This window comes from Rhagoletis pomonella, unplaced genomic scaffold (assembly GCF_013731165.1).
Source record: "Rhagoletis pomonella isolate Grant_MI unplaced genomic scaffold, Rhpom_1.0 Rhpom_scaffold_00007, whole genome shotgun sequence".
In the NCBI taxonomy this organism is placed as follows: domain Eukaryota; kingdom Metazoa; phylum Arthropoda; class Insecta; order Diptera; family Tephritidae; genus Rhagoletis; species Rhagoletis pomonella.
In genome coordinates, this window is record NW_023458561.1 from 20,817,897 (window position 1) to 20,837,899 (window position 20,003).

At 36.9% G+C, this 20,003-nt stretch overlaps 1 protein-coding gene across 1 annotated transcript in view; it reads left to right on the forward strand.

Moving 5' to 3' along the window:
* Positions 1-20,003, forward strand: part of LOC118743607 (protein prickle) — a 193,996-nt gene that overhangs the window by 132,728 nt on the left and 41,265 nt on the right. Inside the window, exons 3-4 of the mRNA XM_036476374.1 lie at positions 9,575-9,688; positions 15,182-15,310. Coding sequence (XP_036332267.1) covers positions 9,575-9,688; positions 15,182-15,310 — 243 coding nt within the window. The remainder of the gene's footprint in view (positions 1-9,574; positions 9,689-15,181; positions 15,311-20,003) is intronic.

The following is a 20,003-nucleotide window of genomic DNA, read 5'->3' on the forward strand; positions in this document are numbered from 1 at the left end:
CATACATACATATATGTTAATACGCTAATCTAAAAATTTCTTCCAGTGTTTTTTTTTTTGTAAGTGCAGACAGATCTAGTAAGGCAATGCCTCTTTTTTATGCGGCAAAGTAGTTTATGTGGTTGATGCGGTTAGGGTCATAAATATGTCAAGTGTAGTTTTGATAAATAAGAGTTATTGCTTGACTACAAAAAAACAAAAAAAAAAAAAAAGCAAATACACGTAGCTCTGAAGCAATAAAAGAAGCGTAATAAAAGCTGGTACAATTTGTTGCATTGATTGAAGTGGCAATAAAAATAGAAATTAAAAATCGTATACCATGAAACAGGAAATACACCCGAACCAATGGCTTTACATGTCCATTTACATATGTATATGTATGTATGTAAGTGTATGAGTGTGGGTTTAATAGTGCCACTACATTGCTATTTTATTACACCAGCCAATTCATAGACTTTCCAACTTTCCGATTGCGCCAACTGTACGACATTCAAATGCCACCAATTGACTTTTTACAACGTGTTTAATGCGTTAAAAAGTGACCGAAACGAGTAGTTGGTCAGTGGACAGTCAACAGTGGTGCTGTTGGTGGCACCACATGGAATCCTTTCGACTTTATCAATTATGTCGGCCATTCATTTACTTTCAAAGCTGCTGGCTCGTAAAAAAATATGATACAACAAAAACGGAATGCATGCATGTAATCCTTTCGCCGCCACACTACATATACATATACATATGTACATATCATCGTGCACATGCTGCGGCAGTTGCGTCTTATCCGTATGTGACAGACGCGGCTGACTACCGCTGGGTGCAACACATAAATTATTACCGTAAAATATCTGCGTCCGCGCTGCCACTGCTGCAAAGTATAAATCTTTTGCCATCTCTCTGTATACAAACATCCATGTTCTGAGTACCTGCTTTATCGCTCCTCCTCTTCTTTCCCAGAGGATTTTATATTTTTTATTCAACTATTTTTATTAAAACCCATATATTGTTTTTTAGCTTTCCACTCGATTTATTTCGCTTTTATTTTCACTTGCTTTACTTGGCTGACTTTGCTTTGTTTGCTTTACGGTGACTAACAGCCAGTCGGTCAGTCGCGGTCAGCACCACACCACTCATAATTAAAGCATCCAAAGCTTGTACCAAAACAGTAGCCAAGTGATGATACTGTTGCTGCTGGCATTTAAATAAATAAAATATTATTTGTGGCACAACGCTTTTGCTATTATTCTTCTTTTAATTTTTGTTATGCTTGTCCATCAAATTGATATGCGGATAGGTCTGCGAGTTGAACACTGAAAGTGCATTGAGAGCACACAAGCCGGCGCACTTTTCGAAGCAAAGAAAGTTCCTTTGAAATGGCACTGCTCCACTCTCTTCGTTTTGCAAAACTGTCATTAGTATAGGTTCCTTTTTTATCTTTTTATTTATTTTTATTTTGTAATTTACACCTCTGACAGTTTTTTGTGCCGCTTTTTACATTTGGCGGTTGCTGTCATTTTTTCTATTTTCCAAAAATACACATCCTGCATGTCCGATTATCTCTCATATAAAATTCTGTTGGTCGTTGCAGGCACCACAAATAGCCGCTTTTGTAAATATATCTCTTTTAAGCTATATTTTTTACTTATTTTTTATGCTCGCTTTTCATTAGTTGAAAGCATCGCTAGTGTCATCGCTTAGCTTCCGGGGATTCCATTCAAATCCTGTGGGCTTTTTACTTATGCACTCGCTGCTTTTTCCGCTATGTACTGCGAGTGGGAATTTTTAATGTGTACAATGAATACGAAATTCGAATTTATAAGGTTTCAGCATTCAAGGTATACATAGAAGGCTCCTACTAGCGCTGGTAGTTTTATCCGATTTTTTGACGAGTTACTTCAGATTTAAAGATGTAAATTTTTATATTTTGTTTTTAAATACAAGTTTCTTGAAGAGTCCTATACCGAAAAAGTTCAAAACCAAATGAAATGACCACGTATATGTATGTACATTCAACTCGTTTTTTTATTCCCTCAAAGTTGTATTTTTATCGGTTACAACGATTCAATTTTTCGTGTATTAATGAGGGGTTCTATTAGTCATTTTGTAATTCGTTAGACACAGTAATTTTGAAAATAATTTTATGAATCCACTCAAATACTGAGAATATCCGAATATCTCACATAACCAAATGGATACTAACGGGAGGTGTAGATATTTGGGCTTTGTCCGTATACACGAATATCCGAACGGATATTGAAATAGAGAGATAGTCCCGACCCTAACTTCTATCTGCATACGCAGCTACCTTCAACTATGCCACACCGCCCTTGCGCTCTTTTAGTTCGGTGACCTAAGGAGCATTGATCTGCATTTAAGACATTTTCGGAATATACTAACTGTTCACGTGGCAACTTCGTTTGTGAACAGGTTATAGGTAGTTTCCGTTTTATTTTTGTATCATAATAATGCTCGGAAATCTTTAACTTGATTTTCTTATCGAATCCTTATAGCAGTCACTAGCCAATGAACTTTTGTTGTGGTGGTCTTTCCTTGCTAACTCGGGCATATGTGTATTAATTTGATTCTATAAATCTGGGTATCTCGATCAAAGAGGTTTGGCTTTCAGTAAGCGAATTTGCTTTGTCTATGTGTGAGTGTCATGCTTTGGGGGCTGCTTGACTGCTTCAGAAGAAAAATATTGTTTTCTTTTCTCTAGGTTTTTGATCAAGATTTCGTGCTGCCTCCTAAATGGCCAACATTGCTTATCATGATATGAATATGCATATGAATTTCAACCAGTCCGTACAATAAATACGGATTTTCTAAATAACTCGACTACAGTGCCACCTCGCTGGTCTTTTTCTGCAACCGTATTTTTTCACGCGTTTTGAATTTGATCTAAATCAGTTCATAAATACGCTTTTTATGAATAACTCGACTCCATCTTCACCTAGCTTGTTTTCTAGTAGCCTGTAATAGGACCATGCATGCAGAGTATAGTTTCTGAGTTAAGTCCGAACAACTAAAATGGCTATAATTTTATGCATATGGATAAGTTCCTATGGCATCCTGGTATGGTGGTCAGCGATACACAATAAAACTGATTGGTTGCCAAGACTGACGTTCCTATATATAACTGGGATCCCCGCTACACGCCTGTCGACACACTTGAAAAGACACTGAGCATGTACATATTTATTTGGAGAGGAGGAGACGTTGGAATACTTTTTGTGCTTCAGCCCCACGTGTGAAAGAATTAGGTATGGGGAATTTAGCTACGATGTGTTGAGAGACGAACATCTGAGCTCTTTAACATCCAACAATCTGCTTACATCGTGCAGATTTTAAACAGATTAGAAGGGACATGACGGCAAGTAGTCTGAGTGCGGTTTTCTACACGCGTTGTTTTGTGCTTGGTTCCGAACAGTACACCAAAAACCATACTATCGATGCATCTCTCTTAACAGAGGTAGGTACAGCATTGATATGAAAGAAAATTATGTTCTGCTAATATACTGCAAAGACTACCGACTATCTCCTTACCGGTACCAGTACAGCGCGTTATTTCCAACGTAATATGTGTCTAAAACAGACCACTAACCTAAAATTTAGTAGATCTCGGCCTAATTGCAAAATTAGGAAATAATGAAGACCGGAACATCCGAAAATTGCTAAAACTCCCTAAAAATTGCATTTCAATCAAAATTTTGGCAGCAGTATTACTAGCCGATATTTGGTCTAAGTGATATCACCTTAATCTGTAAAGTTCACTAGACCTTATAACATGATGTAGAGAAGACAAATGTTGCGCATTCACCAATACCGCTACTTTGTGCTTGTCGAGTTAGACAGAATAAGCTGTTTTTGTGACTTCGTCAAAAGATCGTTTGCGATAAGTTTGTTCTCGGAGAGATAGCTACCAATAATTATCACTAGTTTTTGCTATTAAACGTTTTTTACCATAAATAAATGCAAAAATAAATTACTAAGTGTTCGCGCTAATTTGACGCCATAACCCACAGGAATACAAGATTTTATATTATATCATTTTTGGCGGTATGAACCTTCAATTTCATGTGTTGGTGTTGGTTGGCTCTACGAATTTACTATATTTTATAGAATATGAATTGGAGACAAAGCGGCTCAAAAACATCTTAAGAGCAATTTTTGTTTTCATTTAAAAATAATGTACCACAAACTAGTTAAAGTAGAATTTTTCTGAGAGTTTTCTATGTTATTTACAATATTGTCTATTCTTTCGGTGGGTATCCTACCCATCAACTTGATACGACTGAAGACACTGGGAATGCGAAACTGATCTCGATTTTGAAGTAGAACAAAGCGTATAAGCAAACCCGAATATATGTATTTCATACTTTAGGGCATTCAATTTCCTGATTGAGCTGTCTAACAGAAAATAGTTCAGATCGTTCCAGCATAAAGACCCCCGGCCATTAGGGTACTCAGGGTACGTCGGCTACATTCCCGACACCGACTATTGTATATCTTGAAATGACTTCAAACAGAAAGAACAAGTTGTGGAGGAACTGCAATGATGGTATATGTGGCTATACGGAGCCTTGCTCAAAAAACAGAGGACAGCACTGATTTTGATAAGGCAAATGTTAAAGCTGTTTATGATAGACTTTTGTGCTGATTATAAATGCGTTATAAAGTTGCCATCATGCTCAGATTTTGAGAAAAACGAGGTCAAAGTGTCAAAAAGTGAGAAGCTCTAGCAAAGAAAGAAAATGTGATAGAACCTTCCACTTAGGTTTGAAGTAAGGCTTGAATTTTCAGCTACCATCTCTGCACCATGACCCTAAGGTCACTTACAGTCATTTATGGAACAATAAAAAATACTGGAAAATTGTGCTATCAAAAAAAAAAAATATTTGCCAAAATCGGTTTTGGTGTACAACAAATGACTGTAAGTGACCACCAAGTCAAGGTGCAGGAATGATATTTTCAGGTATGGTAGTCAAGAGTTCTAGCTTTAATTTAAGCGTATGTAAACGGTTCTATCGCCTTTTGTATCTTTGCTAGAGCTTCTAAAATATTGCAAAAACGCGATTTTTTGACACTTTGATCTCGAGGCAACCGCAACATTTCCTTTTGCTACTAGTTGTGGTTGCATTCCGATTTCGAAAACCAAATAAATGGTTTCAAGAAGCCCAAAGTTAAGCCTAATAGTTCGTTCGAAAGGATAAAGGGAATTCCACTACTAATTACGATTCCATTTTGAAATAAACTTCGATATTACATTGAAATAAAGTTCTTTACTTACCATAAAAAAGTTCATCTTCATGCGCCAAATGCGCACTCTGAAAATAACATAAATTTAAATCGGCTTAGGATTTAAGACGTTGACAAATTTAAATATGGCAATCTACAAATTAAATTGCTTATTCATCGCATAGTTAAACGATTTTATTCTCATCTCATTTAAATTACAACTCCTCTTCAACCAAACCAATTTAATGGCCACCAAGCTAGTTTTTCGCAATGACCCGGTTGGTAATAGCAATCAGTTAACTCTTAAAATGAAAACTGGCTTCTTTTTGAAAGCCACCAATCGGAATGATTGTTATTCAACGGCTTTGCGTGGCCACTTGTATATGCAAAAGTACTTATTGTGTGATCGTATGTACATATATAAATGTAAACGACTGAATGATCATCATAAATAGCACCTTTTATTTACCCATTGAAAGTCTCACTTCATTTCCAATTGTTTTGCGCGCCATAAAAATGCTCATTTGGCCAAAGTATATCGAACGTTATGTGTCAGCCGGGCCATTGACTTCGATAGTGACTGTGACTGTGACGGTGATGGTGATAGCAGTGATGATGCTATGGGCGATGATGATGCGAAAGACTGTTGCTGCTGAGCGTTCACCTTTTAACGCCTATTCTAGCCAGGTTATGCATTCCAAGCGTTTGCCCTTCGCAGCACGCCATTTTCTTAGGCCATCGAAACATTGCATTTTGCACTTTTGCTCGCCGTTCCTGCAAATCCCCAGGATTGCCCAATAAACGTCAACCAAATCCCCTCCTGCTTTAATTTTATCGATTTCAATATCAATGCAATCGGCCGCCAAGTTTTTCGCTTGTTACCACCAGCCACCAGCGATCATCGACCAGCACAAAGAATTGGAGTGGGATAAAAACCATTTCAGCTGATTTTAACTGTGGCGCTATTAAAAAAGCATAAAATATAAATTTATGCCAAGCAATGTCAACGACCAGCTGCAAATGTGGCGAAATTTTTGCGCTGGTATGTATGTGTGTAGTGGTGCGGGCAAAGAAGCAGCAAATCATGCGCCGACCCGCTGCGTTGCAATACGCTAGACTTTCCGCCGATCGATATGATTGCAACGATTGCTGCACTTACTCATCGCGCCGCATTTACAGTTTGATAAGCATTTATGGTCACTTTTCTTGGCGTTCATTTATTGTCCATTTGGTTTAAATATACGTACATAAATACATGTGTGCGAATGTGTTGATGAGCTTTGGTGCATCTGGCCGCCGATTGATGTTGGTGATCACTCGCCGCAGCTATCGCTTGGTCATATGTACATACCTATGTATGTACGTTAGTCCACTGCTGCGAAAAGACCGAGTATCATCTGCGGTGAGTGGTGATTGTTTTGGAAATCGTGCCGCGCCTGCAGTGCCGAACGTGACAAGCGGCAAGTGGGGAACTTATGAGGAAAAGGTTGACACATTCACCTCTGTCAGGCGGTGGGGGAGCATAAATTAAAAATAGAAAATTGTTTATATTTTTCTAATATGCAGTTTATTTCCGTCTATTTATATATTTGAAAGTTTTCAAATAGCGAAGTAAAATTAGAAATTTATTATTATTTCGCGACATGTTTACTACTCTAATCCTAGAGCTAGGACTTAGTTTCGGGGTTTCCAGCCCGCCAAAGTTTCAGGCTATGGTAGAAAAACTTCTCACACATCCTGCGCGAGATTATTTTTTAAACCGACTTCACAAAAAGGACAAAGATTATCAATTCGTCTGAATATTTTGTTTATGTATGTTACCGCATAACTTTAGACCACGTTAACCGATTTCTATAATCCTTTTTTTAAGGAAAAGGTGTTAGCTCACATGTGGTCCTATACTCGTACGATCTAACGTTTGAACTCGCCTCGGTTCTAAGATATCGGCTAGATTTTAGACGGTTTCAACAAAGAAACACCGACGAGTACCCCATCGAATACTTCGAGTAATAGATTGTACCCAGTTCGATGTCGTCTGTGGTTCACATCGGAAAGAGCCGATACCTCAAATACTCCAAATTCCGCCAACCAGATGATGTCATACATGAGGACGGACATGATGAGAGGTTATAAATTGCGATTTTCGTTCGACAAGAGAAAACTTTACTGGTAAATTACCTGCTCTGCCCAACGTATTAATTGTTGGCAAGTGGAACTCGTCTTTGGATTTCTAGGCCAAAATTATTATTAGTTCTGACGCAGTTCACAAGTAGACGAAGTCCCCTACATTTTCGATAATATAATGTGGTTTCGTCGACGCTAATGCGCTGGCTACTTGTTTGATAACACGAAATGCTGCAATATTTTTTCCGTGTTTACCTCCAGATCTGCGTCCCCTGTTGCTCTATCTAATTTAGTGAAAGCGGAAAAAAAAGATTTGTTGAGGCCGGTAATTTAACGTCAGCGGCGTACGGTAGCAATTGTACGCTCTTATACGATTAATAATTGCCCTTCAGTGGTTTAGTTCTGTAGCTTTGATTGTCATTTCCACCATCAGATTAAAGAAATCACACAACAGGTAACTACCATGTCTGTAGTCTCATTCGTTAAATTATTTCTCGGCGTGGGATTTAGCCTTGTATTCGATGGCCAGCAGGCTGACCCCGCGGGCTTTTCTTTTGGTACCATAAGCTGCCAATTTTTACGTATGCTTTCGTCCAACCGTATTCAGAATATGAGCTCCACGCATCAGATAGCTCAGCTGGCAGACCATCAAACTTATTTTTAGCGGCGCTATTGATTTTCAAATCTCGCCATGGTCGATTGGAGGATACCGCTTACCTCTGTTACTATTCAGTATATTGTAGAAATATTCTCTCCTTAATTTAAGTGTGCCGTGGACATCAGTCACTAGTTCGCCAGGCTTGTTCTTACAAGGATTCGCACCGTTCTTGAAATCTTCCGAAATTCAACTAATTTTCGTGTAACTGACATAACTTCCTCAGACATAACTTCCATTGGCCCGTAGAAGTTATTTCAAACTTAATTTCCACGAAGATCAAACTTAACTTCAATGGAAGTTATTTCATGATATGACTTCCTGAATATTTCCATCTCATCGCAGTGCTCCGCTCGTTTATTGGATGGCGTTCCCCCCCTATGGCGATCTAATTATTGTGGAAATTAAATCATGAGCGGAGCGCTCCGATCGCTCACTATTCCATATGAACACAGATATGTATACTAAGAATAAATTATAATATTATTCGAACAATACTTTGGATATTTACTTGACGTTCATGGCAATTTTCAATCTTTGAAAGATCGTGATAGAATTCGCCTAATATTACATGATCACAGGGAATAAATACAATTTTGCACGGATTTATTTTACAGTTTATATAGACTTTGAGATTTTCAGAATTTAGAACTCCTTGAGGTTCATCAGAAGTGTTTTCGTTCGAATTTTCCTTAAAAAACTGGATCAAGTCATCATCCAATTCGTCCTCAATTTCAATGTCCAATTCGTTTTCTTCATCCTATGAGGTTTTCTCGATTACCTTTGCTAAAACCACCTTCGATAAAAATTGTTCGATATTTATTTGGGATTCTAACATTAACTTGGAAACCTTATCGGTTTCAGAATCCCGCCGAAGAGATTGTTTTTTTTTTCTTAACCGGTGGCTGATAACCATTAAATATAACTCGCAAAAGTTGAATAGAAATAGCCTCCTCTTCTGCGATTAGAAGCGAAAGAAAACGGAAGAAAAGTTTTAAGCGAAAATAACTAATTTTGCGCCGGACTTCCAGCTTTGACACTAAAATTTAAGATTTTTCAAAAAGTGGAGTTAATGAATTTGTGCAGTGAGTGGCTCATTTAATATACAATTATCATGGAACTTTTGTCTGACATAACTTCCATGAATCAGATCAGTGGATGTTATGTCAGATTTTACTTCCATGTAGTAATATCACGATATATCTTCCTTGGAACTTATGTCACGGTTCGGTGGAAGTTATGTCCGTGGAAGTTATGTCGAAACTCCTAATTTTCTAGTTTGCTTTTCGGCTCTTCGCACTCGCATTTTCTGGTTTCTCGGTTTTGGTAAATTTTTATATAGTAAACTTTTGAGTTGAATACTTCGCTGGCCGCACAAGTTTTTTTTTGCAGCTGTGTAATAAGTGGCATTGTTTTAAATAATAAAACAAAGAACTACTTATCTTAGTTTAAGTTTTTTTTTTTAAATATATTCGAACAGATAACTACATCCGCATAGAGTTTTGGGGGGTCTATGTGAAAAAACGTCTTCATTAATTCAATACCTTCATTGTGATTTTGCAGGTACGCTTGTATTTCTCACAAATACCCGATGACAAAGTGCCATACGTGAATAGTCCGGGAGAGCAGTATCGAGTACGACAATTACTACATCAACTTCCACCACACGATAATGAGGTAAGAGTCCAAATAAATGTTTATATGTATGTAAGTATATGCCTCGATGGATATTAAGGGTTTATAAGCCACAGGACACCAAAAAAATTCTATGAGCACACATATTAGTATTTATTTAAATAGAACGTTTTTATCTGATTTATTTTCCGAATCAGAAGTGGGCCTCTGTTATAGGTAGAGCAACAGAGAAGGGTTTACATAGCTTAGAACAAAAGTCACGAATTCTGTTCATGCTCTATTAACATACATACATTTTGTTTAACCATTTAAAAATCTGACACACTGCCTTCACCCACGCACTTTGAGCTTACCATAAATGGCCAATCTATGACAAGTTTTGCATAATTTGCATTCGCATTTCCCCATCTGTACTCAGCTTGACTGCGTGCAACTCTTTCACTAAGTAACGTTACCCCGATTTTTATGTTATTAGACATTTTCAAGTCTCAATAAGTTGATAACGTTAAAAATTGCCCCAATTTCTTACTGTCTAGCTGAACTGGTCGTCCACACTTGGCAGGATCAGCATGTGGTTGGTAGCTAAATTGAAGCGGGTTCATGGCATTTACATTACCGATGAATACGGCACTATGTAGATCCATATGTACACATGTACGAGTATGTAGCTAGCTTTTGCCATTTGCGACTAACGAGTTTTCACGCACTTCCCACTGTGTCGAAATGGCTAGCAATACCAAGTTCATCCCGAAAACTCTTTTATGCATTCATATGAAAATATCTGATAGATATGCTGATTGGAAGCGACGCGACGTGGAGCTGGTTAACTGAATAACTCATATGCTGATATATATGTACATTTGTAGTTTTGTACATAACCATATATGTATGTATGTATGTTAATGCTGCACTGCCGTACGAAAACCAGCGGGAGCTGGGTAGAAGCGAATTTCTAATGAGCTACAATAAATTTTAGAAACAAAAATTGATAGAAATGAAATTAACTCTGTTTAGGCATAACGGCAGACATTATTCAAATCTCAAAAAATGTGTGTTCTTTAACTCCTAAAGATCACACCTGCAAAATAAGGCGTAATGGTCACACAGGATCCAGTGGACCCAAGCAAACATCGTACACATAGAGATTCACATGTTAGCCGAAATCTGGTATGTTTCAAGGCATGCTTTATCGAACGAACTAACTAAATGCATATGAAACAGGGTATCAATAGCTATTTAAATGCCATATGAACATTGTTATTTTTTCCTTTGGATACCAGTTTTAAGGCCCTTTTTTTAATTTTTCCTTTAGAAAAAATAATTTAAGTACAATACTTTAAGAAGATTTATAAAAAATAAAAATATCTTTCTGGAATCTACATACTGTATCTATATATATATGAATAATATGCGAAGGGATTTTTTGTTCAGGATAAAAGATCTACACCGTTCGATCGATTTTCGAAAATGGAGTGTCAAATTAAAGCACTTGGCCTGTAGATGTGTAAACTGATTTAATTTTTTTCTAAAAGAAATGCAACCTGTTGAGCAATTAAATTCCATGGCCCGTAGCTATAGTCAAAATAAAGTCGACTCTAAAGTAAAAAGCAGGTTCCTTTAACAGACAGGCAGATGTGCAATAAGGTTTTAATTTTTTGAAAAGAGTTGCCACCCTTTAAAAAATTATATTCAAATCATTAAAAACAAGAAATCAATTACTATAATAATTATTACAAATTGGGTATCAATCGAAATGGGTTGGAAAAGCTTTGTTCCTTAACTTAACTATGGGAGGGTTGCCACCTATTTAGAAAATCAAATTCAATTTGTATTAAGAAAATTAAGGGTGCCAAACGAAAGGGGTTTCAGAAGGTGGTAGTTTGAAAATATTTTGTAGAGGGTTGCCACCTGTTAACTAATACACAAGCTATATGGAATATAAAAATATAGACGTCAAGCAAAACGATGTTAAGAAATCTTCAGTTTGAACACTCAGAATTTTTTCGAGGTGTTGGAGAAGGTTGCCACCTGTTTAAAAAGTTAAATCCAAATTATTTTATAAGTTAAATGAATTACTAAAATATGGGTATCAATCGAAAGAGCGTTGAAAATCTTTATTTCTGAATTATATTTACCGGAGTTGCCACATGTTTTAAAAATCAAATTCAACTTAGTTCATCAGCTAATTAGAAGATGTATCTCAATGCCAGTCAAAGGAGAGTTAACAAGATTTTAGCTTGAAAATACTTTTGAAGAGGGCTGCCATCTGTTTGAAAGGCTCAATTTAATAACTTATATGAAATATAAAAATACGGGAGTCAAAAGAAGGAGTGCTAATAAATGTTTAGTTTGGAGTGTTTGAAGAGGGTTGACCATGTGCTTAAAAAGTTACATCAAATTATGTAATAACTTGGATGAATTAATAAAAGATGGATATGAATCGAAATGAGTTTGAAAACGCTTTATTTCTGAAACATGTTTAAAAAATCAAATTCAACTTGAATTAAGGCAGTTGAATAATTGGAATACATACATGTATATTGTATGTACACAATATGGGTGTCAGATGACAGAGTTTAAGAAGGTTTTAGCGTTAAAAATTTTTTTGAAGGGGGTGCCACCAGTTTGAAAAGTCGAACTTATGGACCTCACACGAAAGAGTGTTAAGAAATGTTTAGTTTCAACATTTAGAATATTTTTTAGGGGTTTCAAGAGGGTTGCCATCTGTTTAGAAACTTAAATTTAAATGAGTTTGAAATATATGTGTATCGCAATGTCAAACGAACGAGATTTATAAAAGCTTTAGTTTGAAAATATCCTTTATTAGGCTGGCCAACTTTTCAAAAAGTTACATCGATCTAACTAAGTATATATGTAAATATGTATATTATACGAGAAGGCATTTTTTGTGATACTAATTAGATTTGCCCTGTTCTTTCGAATTTCAAAAATTAGAGGTCGAACGGCCTTAGCCTGTAGATGTGCGATAAAGTTTAATTTTTTTTTATTAAGAACTTTTTTATCGATATAGGGTGAAGTTTAATGAAATTAAAAACATGCACTTTGCGAGACCTCTCTTCACTCACAAAATACTGCACAGATTAAAATGAAATATGGCACTCGAATCGCTTATAACTCTGACTAACATTTAGAATATTTTTTAGGTTTTTGAAATTAAATTTCGAGCGTTTTACGCTATGCGGGTTCACTAGTTTATTTATATTTTTTATGCTCCTGTAGTATTAATAAAATTTCATGTGTACTTATATATTTTCTAAAGAAAAGAGTATTCTCATCTATATATCATTACCTAAACGTGAAAAGGAGCCAACTTTTTGAAATTGTTCAGGAGACTCGAAAAATTGATGCATCAAAAACTAAATTTTGAAAAAGTGGACTTGGCACCTTTCCGCCTTAGAATAACTTTTAGAATACAGTTTTATAATCCATTTTATTTTTGTACAGTAAAGTGCAAGTTTGAAGCTGCTAAAAAATCTTAAAACTTTAACAACAGAAACGAGTTGTATTAAATATATACATACGAGTAGTACTTTCTTAATCCCCTACCGCCCTAACAAGCGTTGTCCTTTCTGCTGTGCCAAAACATTAGCATGACCATTTCCGAGATAATCTCTTAATGATGATTTCCAATGTAGCTTAAGATACCGCATCAATTCCAGACGCTTAAGCTATAAAACTTAAACCCTAAGATTTCGCAGATGGCAGTGAACATCCTTATTACAATTTTATTATTAACTCTCAGGCCACAAAACTCGGCTTTCCAGCTAACTCAATGACAGCGTCACCATAAGAACCTTCTTGCGGTAGTCCCTTGTTGAGTTTGAATTGGCCATACTAATATATTGAGGATCGCCTCTAGTAATCATGCTCCAGCTTGCTACGCCTGCACACACTGATAGTCTCGAAAGTAGTAAAGGAAATTAATGAACTCCCTATACGGTCGCAGTTGGGTAATCCAAATAATCTGAAATCCGAAATCCAAAATATAGTAGTATTCATTTTGCCGGAAATGGCTTAGCTACAAGTAATTCAGTATTTATCTAAGCACGCCGAGGTTGATAATGTTCCTATTTCTCTTTATGACTCTATCAGAAGCCACACCATTTCACTCTTATTACCATTGTTGCCACTAAATCGAATTCCAAAAACTGATTTTTGTCATAAATCACGCGCAACATGCGTGTACGCCCACTCGGCGTACGGTAGAGTACCGTTAAATTTACGAAAAACTCCATACCCTTTGAGGTTGTAGGGCATTTAAACGCACAACAAGACCAACGCACCAACAAAATTTACATGAGAAAGGCAGAGATGTTGAGATTGCAATGACACTGCTGCCGAATTGACATTTGGAGAGCTCGCGAAATGTACATTTGCAAACAGACACACAATACATACGTACATAAAATTGTAGAAATGCATGTAATACAAGCTACGCCGAGCCATAAGGGGGGAAAACAATTGTAACAATGCCAAAAGCACCCACATAGAAAATATTATAATTGACAAAAATCGAGCAGCCAACTAGTAGCTTTGACTGTGATTCATACTTGCATGGATACCGCTTTACGCCTGCATTTGTTTGGCTGCATTGCAGAGTGGCATGTGTCCACACTTGGTCATCATCATCAATGGTCTGACAAACCAGCCGGCCCGTTTCGCTTACTCCGCCTCTAATCCCCTTCTTCCCCTCCAAATCCTTTCAACCAGACGCTCATATTTGCATGGAATTTGCATATCTACTACATATGTTTGTATAAACATGCAGAAGGTGGGACACACTGCAGTTAGTCAGTTAGACGAGCAAACAGACAAACCATCAGTCAGTAGAAAAGTGGAAGACTACTGGTGTTGCCACTGCCACTGCTTCTGCTATAGCTTCTGTTGTTGCTCCTCAATCTACGAGGTTACGCGAAAAGTGGTTGTCATTATTCGAGAGCACGTCAGCAAGTCGCATGCTACACATGCCACACGAATGACTTGCCACCGACGAGCTGTGGAATGAGATTCACTCACTTGCGCGTAATAATCAAACCGTAGCTCACGGACACAAGGAGCACATGCATCGCTACTCCATCGCCTCTAAGAATCACTTGATTGACCATCAACATCTGCTTGGTGTGGATGCCACACAATTTTTGAGTGACGCTCTCCTACATGCAGTAGCTCGGCTCGTTCTCAGAAGCAATTTCCAATTGACACGCATGCATATCCACATATGTGCATATGTATTTACATACCTATGTATATATGTATGTATATATGTACATAGGAATATACGTGCAGTAACGCAAAGAATTTTAAAATTTCAAATAAATACTTGACTACCGACCACAAATTATTTAACTCGTCACTTACGTGCCTACACATACATATGTACATATGTATGAATATAGATAAAAACACCTTTTGACATACAAATGTACATACAGTATACATAATTATATTCTTAACTAAGCTTTACTCTCCATCATCACCATTTAATTTGCTTTTATTTTTTTCTCTTGTTCACAGGTTCGTTACTGTCACTCATTGACGGATGAGGAACGCAAGGAGCTTCGCCTATTCTCCACACAACGAAAACGTGACGCACTTGGACGTGGCAATGTCAGACAGTTGATGAGTGCGCGCCCGTGTGACGGTGTAAGTATTACTTTTCATCAAATTCACTTAAAAGTTAAACTATTTATATACACATAAAAACTACATACAATTAAGTATAGTCTGATATGGGCACTTGACCGCCAACAGCTAAAGTGTCTGCTAGTGTAGTTTTATTCTGATTATCTCAAGTTGAGTTCGGCTGAAATTACTCAAAGAAAATTTTTGCAATTTCAAAAAAATAAAAGTATAAGGAATTTTAAGATGCAGGTCTATAAACTTTCTAGATGAAAAATCCGATTTATTCGACAACCAAACTCAGGTTTGTTCGATATTCGAAAAATCACGATTTCAAAAAAGATACCCAAAACTTTTGAAGCAAAAAAAGAACGGCGGAAACCGCTTTGGAAAACCAAAGCAATCACCCTAATTATCTCTTAACTTGACTACAACAAGCTTCGCAAACGGCCTGGTTTTATTTTTTTTACGAAAAATTCAACGGTACTGTCTCAGGCACTAAGACTCCAGCTCTGGGTGTGATTTCGAACTGGTGAGTGAGTGGGGTAGAAAATTTCACATGGAGGAAAGAAAACCTATAGGTGTATGTCATCAACTGAAATGCAAAAGACTGTAACTAACAAAAATCCAAAATTTTCTTTTTGATTGGTTATCATGTATTTTTACATTTCAGCTGACCATATGAAGCTTACTCTAGACTTTCTGGGATGATGGCCCCAGCTTTAAGGCAAAGTTTCTAGCAATCTCGACATAAATGCGGAGCATATTCTGTGTGATTGTTGAGCTTTGGCCAGACTGTTATCGAACCTTTTAGTACTAGGAAGCTCTGCTGGTGTTTGTTAGGCAAGCTAATAATGTTTTAGGCTATAGAAATAAGGGACCTATTATAGGTACACAGAAAAGTGGCAATATCTCATTTTTGAGATGCTTAATTCATTTACGAACAAACCATATAAGGTTTACGGGTGCCAATCAAATTTTAAAGCCCTAATACAGCAATGAAGTCTGCGATAGCTTAGCATTTGTGGTCAAGTGTGGCGTTGTTTATATATTTAAATCAAACATTTGTCGTATCGCCAGGTAAACAAGTTCAAGGCGAATCTTCTTAATGAAAGACAATGGCTCATATTTCACATAGTCAACTTAGTCAACGTAGCTCTGCGTTTGAGACGACGTTCTCATACATTATTGAACAAGTCAAAAAACCTGTTCTGAGAATGCACATTTGAAAAAGGAAAAGTCTCGGCGTCGCATTCAATAAGTAGTTGCTCAGAAGCCTGTTAAAACTTTAGTTTATATTCGGATTGTTTAGTAAGTTTCTCATATCTTTCATCTCTCTTCTCTTCTAAGCTCTTCTCTGGTGGTGTGTGATCCTACCGCGAAGAAGGGCTCGGGGCATATTGGTGTTGCTGCTGCCGCTTTCCTGGCAAGCGTATCTGCCTCCCCATTACCTTTTATGGCCTTATGGCCCGGCACCCAGATGAGGAATACCTTATTGATTGCCGCTAAGGTGTTTAGCCCCTCGTCGCACTCAAGAACCATGCGGACTTAATTTCATTGCAGACAAGGGCTCTGAGTGCGGCCTGTTTGTCGGCTAATATTAGTATATTTTCATCACGATAATTTCGCTGAAGATTTATCTCTGCACCCAGATTAATGGCGCGAACCTCCGCTTGGAAAATTCCAACCCCAATGCCTTCGAGTGTTTTTGAGCCGTCTGTGTACCAAATAAGGGGGCGTAGACGGGAGTGTTTTTATACCCGAGCGCACTTGTGCACAAGGGTATTATAACTTTGTTCACATAACGGTTGTTTGTAACAGGCAAAACGAATCGAGATAGATATAGATAAATGTATACATAAAAATTCAGGATGAAAAGAGAAATCGATTAAGCGGTACTGTCTGTCCGTCCGTCCGTCTGTCCGTTCGTCTGTGCACACGATAACTCGAGTAAAAATTAATATATCTTAACGAAACTTGGTACATGTACTTCCTTCGTGCGTAGAACGGATGGTAAGGAAAATGGGCAAAATCGGGCAATAACCACGCCTACCTCCCATATAACGGTAATTTTCAGAAATACGAAAACTGCGATATTTTAGTAACTACTGAAGATTATTAACTCAAAATTGAAATTTACAATAATATTTAGACGAAAAATAAGAATGTTATAAATTTTTGAAAAATGGGCGTTGCCACGCCCACTTATGGTTACATGTGTATATCTTGGCAACCGCTGCACCGATTTCTTCCAAGCTTGCCACAGTTATTGGCCTTGGTACAGGATACCAAATGGCCGAAAATTTTTAAAATCGGACAATAACCACGCCCACATCTCATATAAGAGTAATTTGGGGAAATACGAAATCTTCGATAAATCAGTAAATATTAAAGCCAATTTTTTCAAAATTGATGCTTGCAACAATTCCTTACCAGGAAATACGTCTATAATAAAATTTTGAAAAATTGGCGTGGCACCGCCCACTTATGATCACATATATGTATCTCGGTAACCGTTCTACCAATTTGTACCAAACTCGGTATTTTTATTGTGCTTGCTACATAAAAGCAAAACGATGAAAATTATTGAAATCGGACTAAAATTATGGCTTTTCATATAACGGTAAATTTTAGAAATGCCTGAAGCGTCAATATTTTGAAATTTAAGGACGCTAATTTACTCAAAATTGATACACCCCGGCTTACCATGTAGCGGTAGCTTTCGGAAAGGTGAAAATCATATATTTAATATTTGCGCCAGGTATTTCATGTTCGGCTCCGCCCGAACTTAGACTTTCTTACTTGTTTTATATTCCAATTTGCATTATTTCCTAGCTCTACTTTGAAATTTCTATCTAAACTAATGATTCTGTAGATATCATCTCGTGGGAGTTGGGCCCTGGAAGGTTCCTTATTTCGAGATGATACCCTTTTCTCTACCAAAACCCTCTTTATTGAAATTAATTAGGGATCGTTTGGCTCCCTGTTCTATGTTAATATACAGTGGCATTAGATCGAAAGCAACCTAAAAATGCTGCTGTTGGGCAGGTTTTGTGAGTGAGCGCCTTACAGTCGCTAGGTTGGCTATCGAGCCCCAGCCCACCGCCCCATAGGATATCATAGGCTTGACTATCATAATATACATTTATTTTCCTACAAGACGTTTGCTTACCGGATGTCGGCACATCAACGTTTTCCTTCCATGAGAGTTTAGCATCAAGCGTGATGCCCAGATTGTCTTCCGAGACAATGCCGACTTCTGTTGGCAAAAAATAGCGGTCTTAGAAAAAACATGCTAGAACCACCGTGTCGCTCATGTATATCTGCGGCCATGTACGTCTTACCACTTAAGATTGTGGATATTTCTAAACAAAAAAAATACAGTTCCTACAGAGCTCTGCTTTCTGAAATTGGGCACGCCAATTAAGGCAATATTAGGGCATTATATGAGTTTGGATAATAATTTTTTTTTTTTTTTTAAATTAAATAACTGAAAAATGCATTTGGGGATGATATGATTCACGGATTTTCGCTTGGATATTTTCAAATCCTTTTCCTATTTTTTATCAAACTGCTTGCAATATATTAAACTGAACTTACAGTAACACTTGTAAGAAGTTAATGCATCTTGATCAGAAGTACCGACCTTTATTTTGCCAGAAATTAACGGAACACAATTTGGAAAAGACTCGTTTTTAATTAAATCTCCGATCGTACTTTCAAAAAGTTTTCTCTATGTCATTTCTCTTTGGCTTATATTAGGTGATTCCCTTTAAAAATTGTAAAAATCTGAACAATCTTAAATGGTAAATTGCGCGCAGCCGGAGGTTTAGTAACGCGTATGTAAGTACAATCATATACATCTGTGAATACTAGCATACCTATGCATACATACATGTGTGCCTTTGACATCATCATTCCAAATGCAATTAGCCAAATTCAATAAGGCAATGCACTCGCTATTTGAGTGCGTTAGTACTTACATTTGTACATTTTCGCACAAGAATATGGCTCTAAATCACTCTTCATTGAAAATTTACGTAGTATGTATCTCCAGCAACTGTCAAATTGACTGTCACTGACATTGGCATTGACACAGGACAAGGCTGCAATGCCTTGTCACTGTCACTTAGGAGGCGACAAAACGTGTTAAAGCCACACTAAGTAAACAAGAAACTTAACTCAATGACACTCACAGGTAAATAAGTACTTACGTGCATATGAAATCGTGTATTACTTACATAAATAAATAAAGGAGAACTTCTTTGGAATCGCATAAGCAAACTCAAGTAAGTACACCTTAATGCGATTTGCGTTGTATTTGCTTGTTGTGTTGTAGTGCAAGCACAAGTTAAGATTTGTCAAGCATTTGTTGCGTAACTTAAAGCCGAATGATTTAGTTAAGCGTAGCAAATGGTACAGAATTACTAGTTAAGTAAATAATAGGAGTATTCACCAAATGGAGCAATTGGGCTGGTACTCAACGGAAAAGAGCTGATATAAAAATTATAAGTTTAAGTAAATAAAAAATACATACGTACATATGTATACTCGTATACCTACAGTATCAAATATATAAATTTTTTAATAAACACTTAATATGTTAACAGATGTAAATAAAAAAAAAAAGTTTTTCATTTTATCTAATGTTTACATAAATATTTACTCGTATTTGCCCACTTTCTATATTTCTACCCATTTATAAAATTTTTTTTTT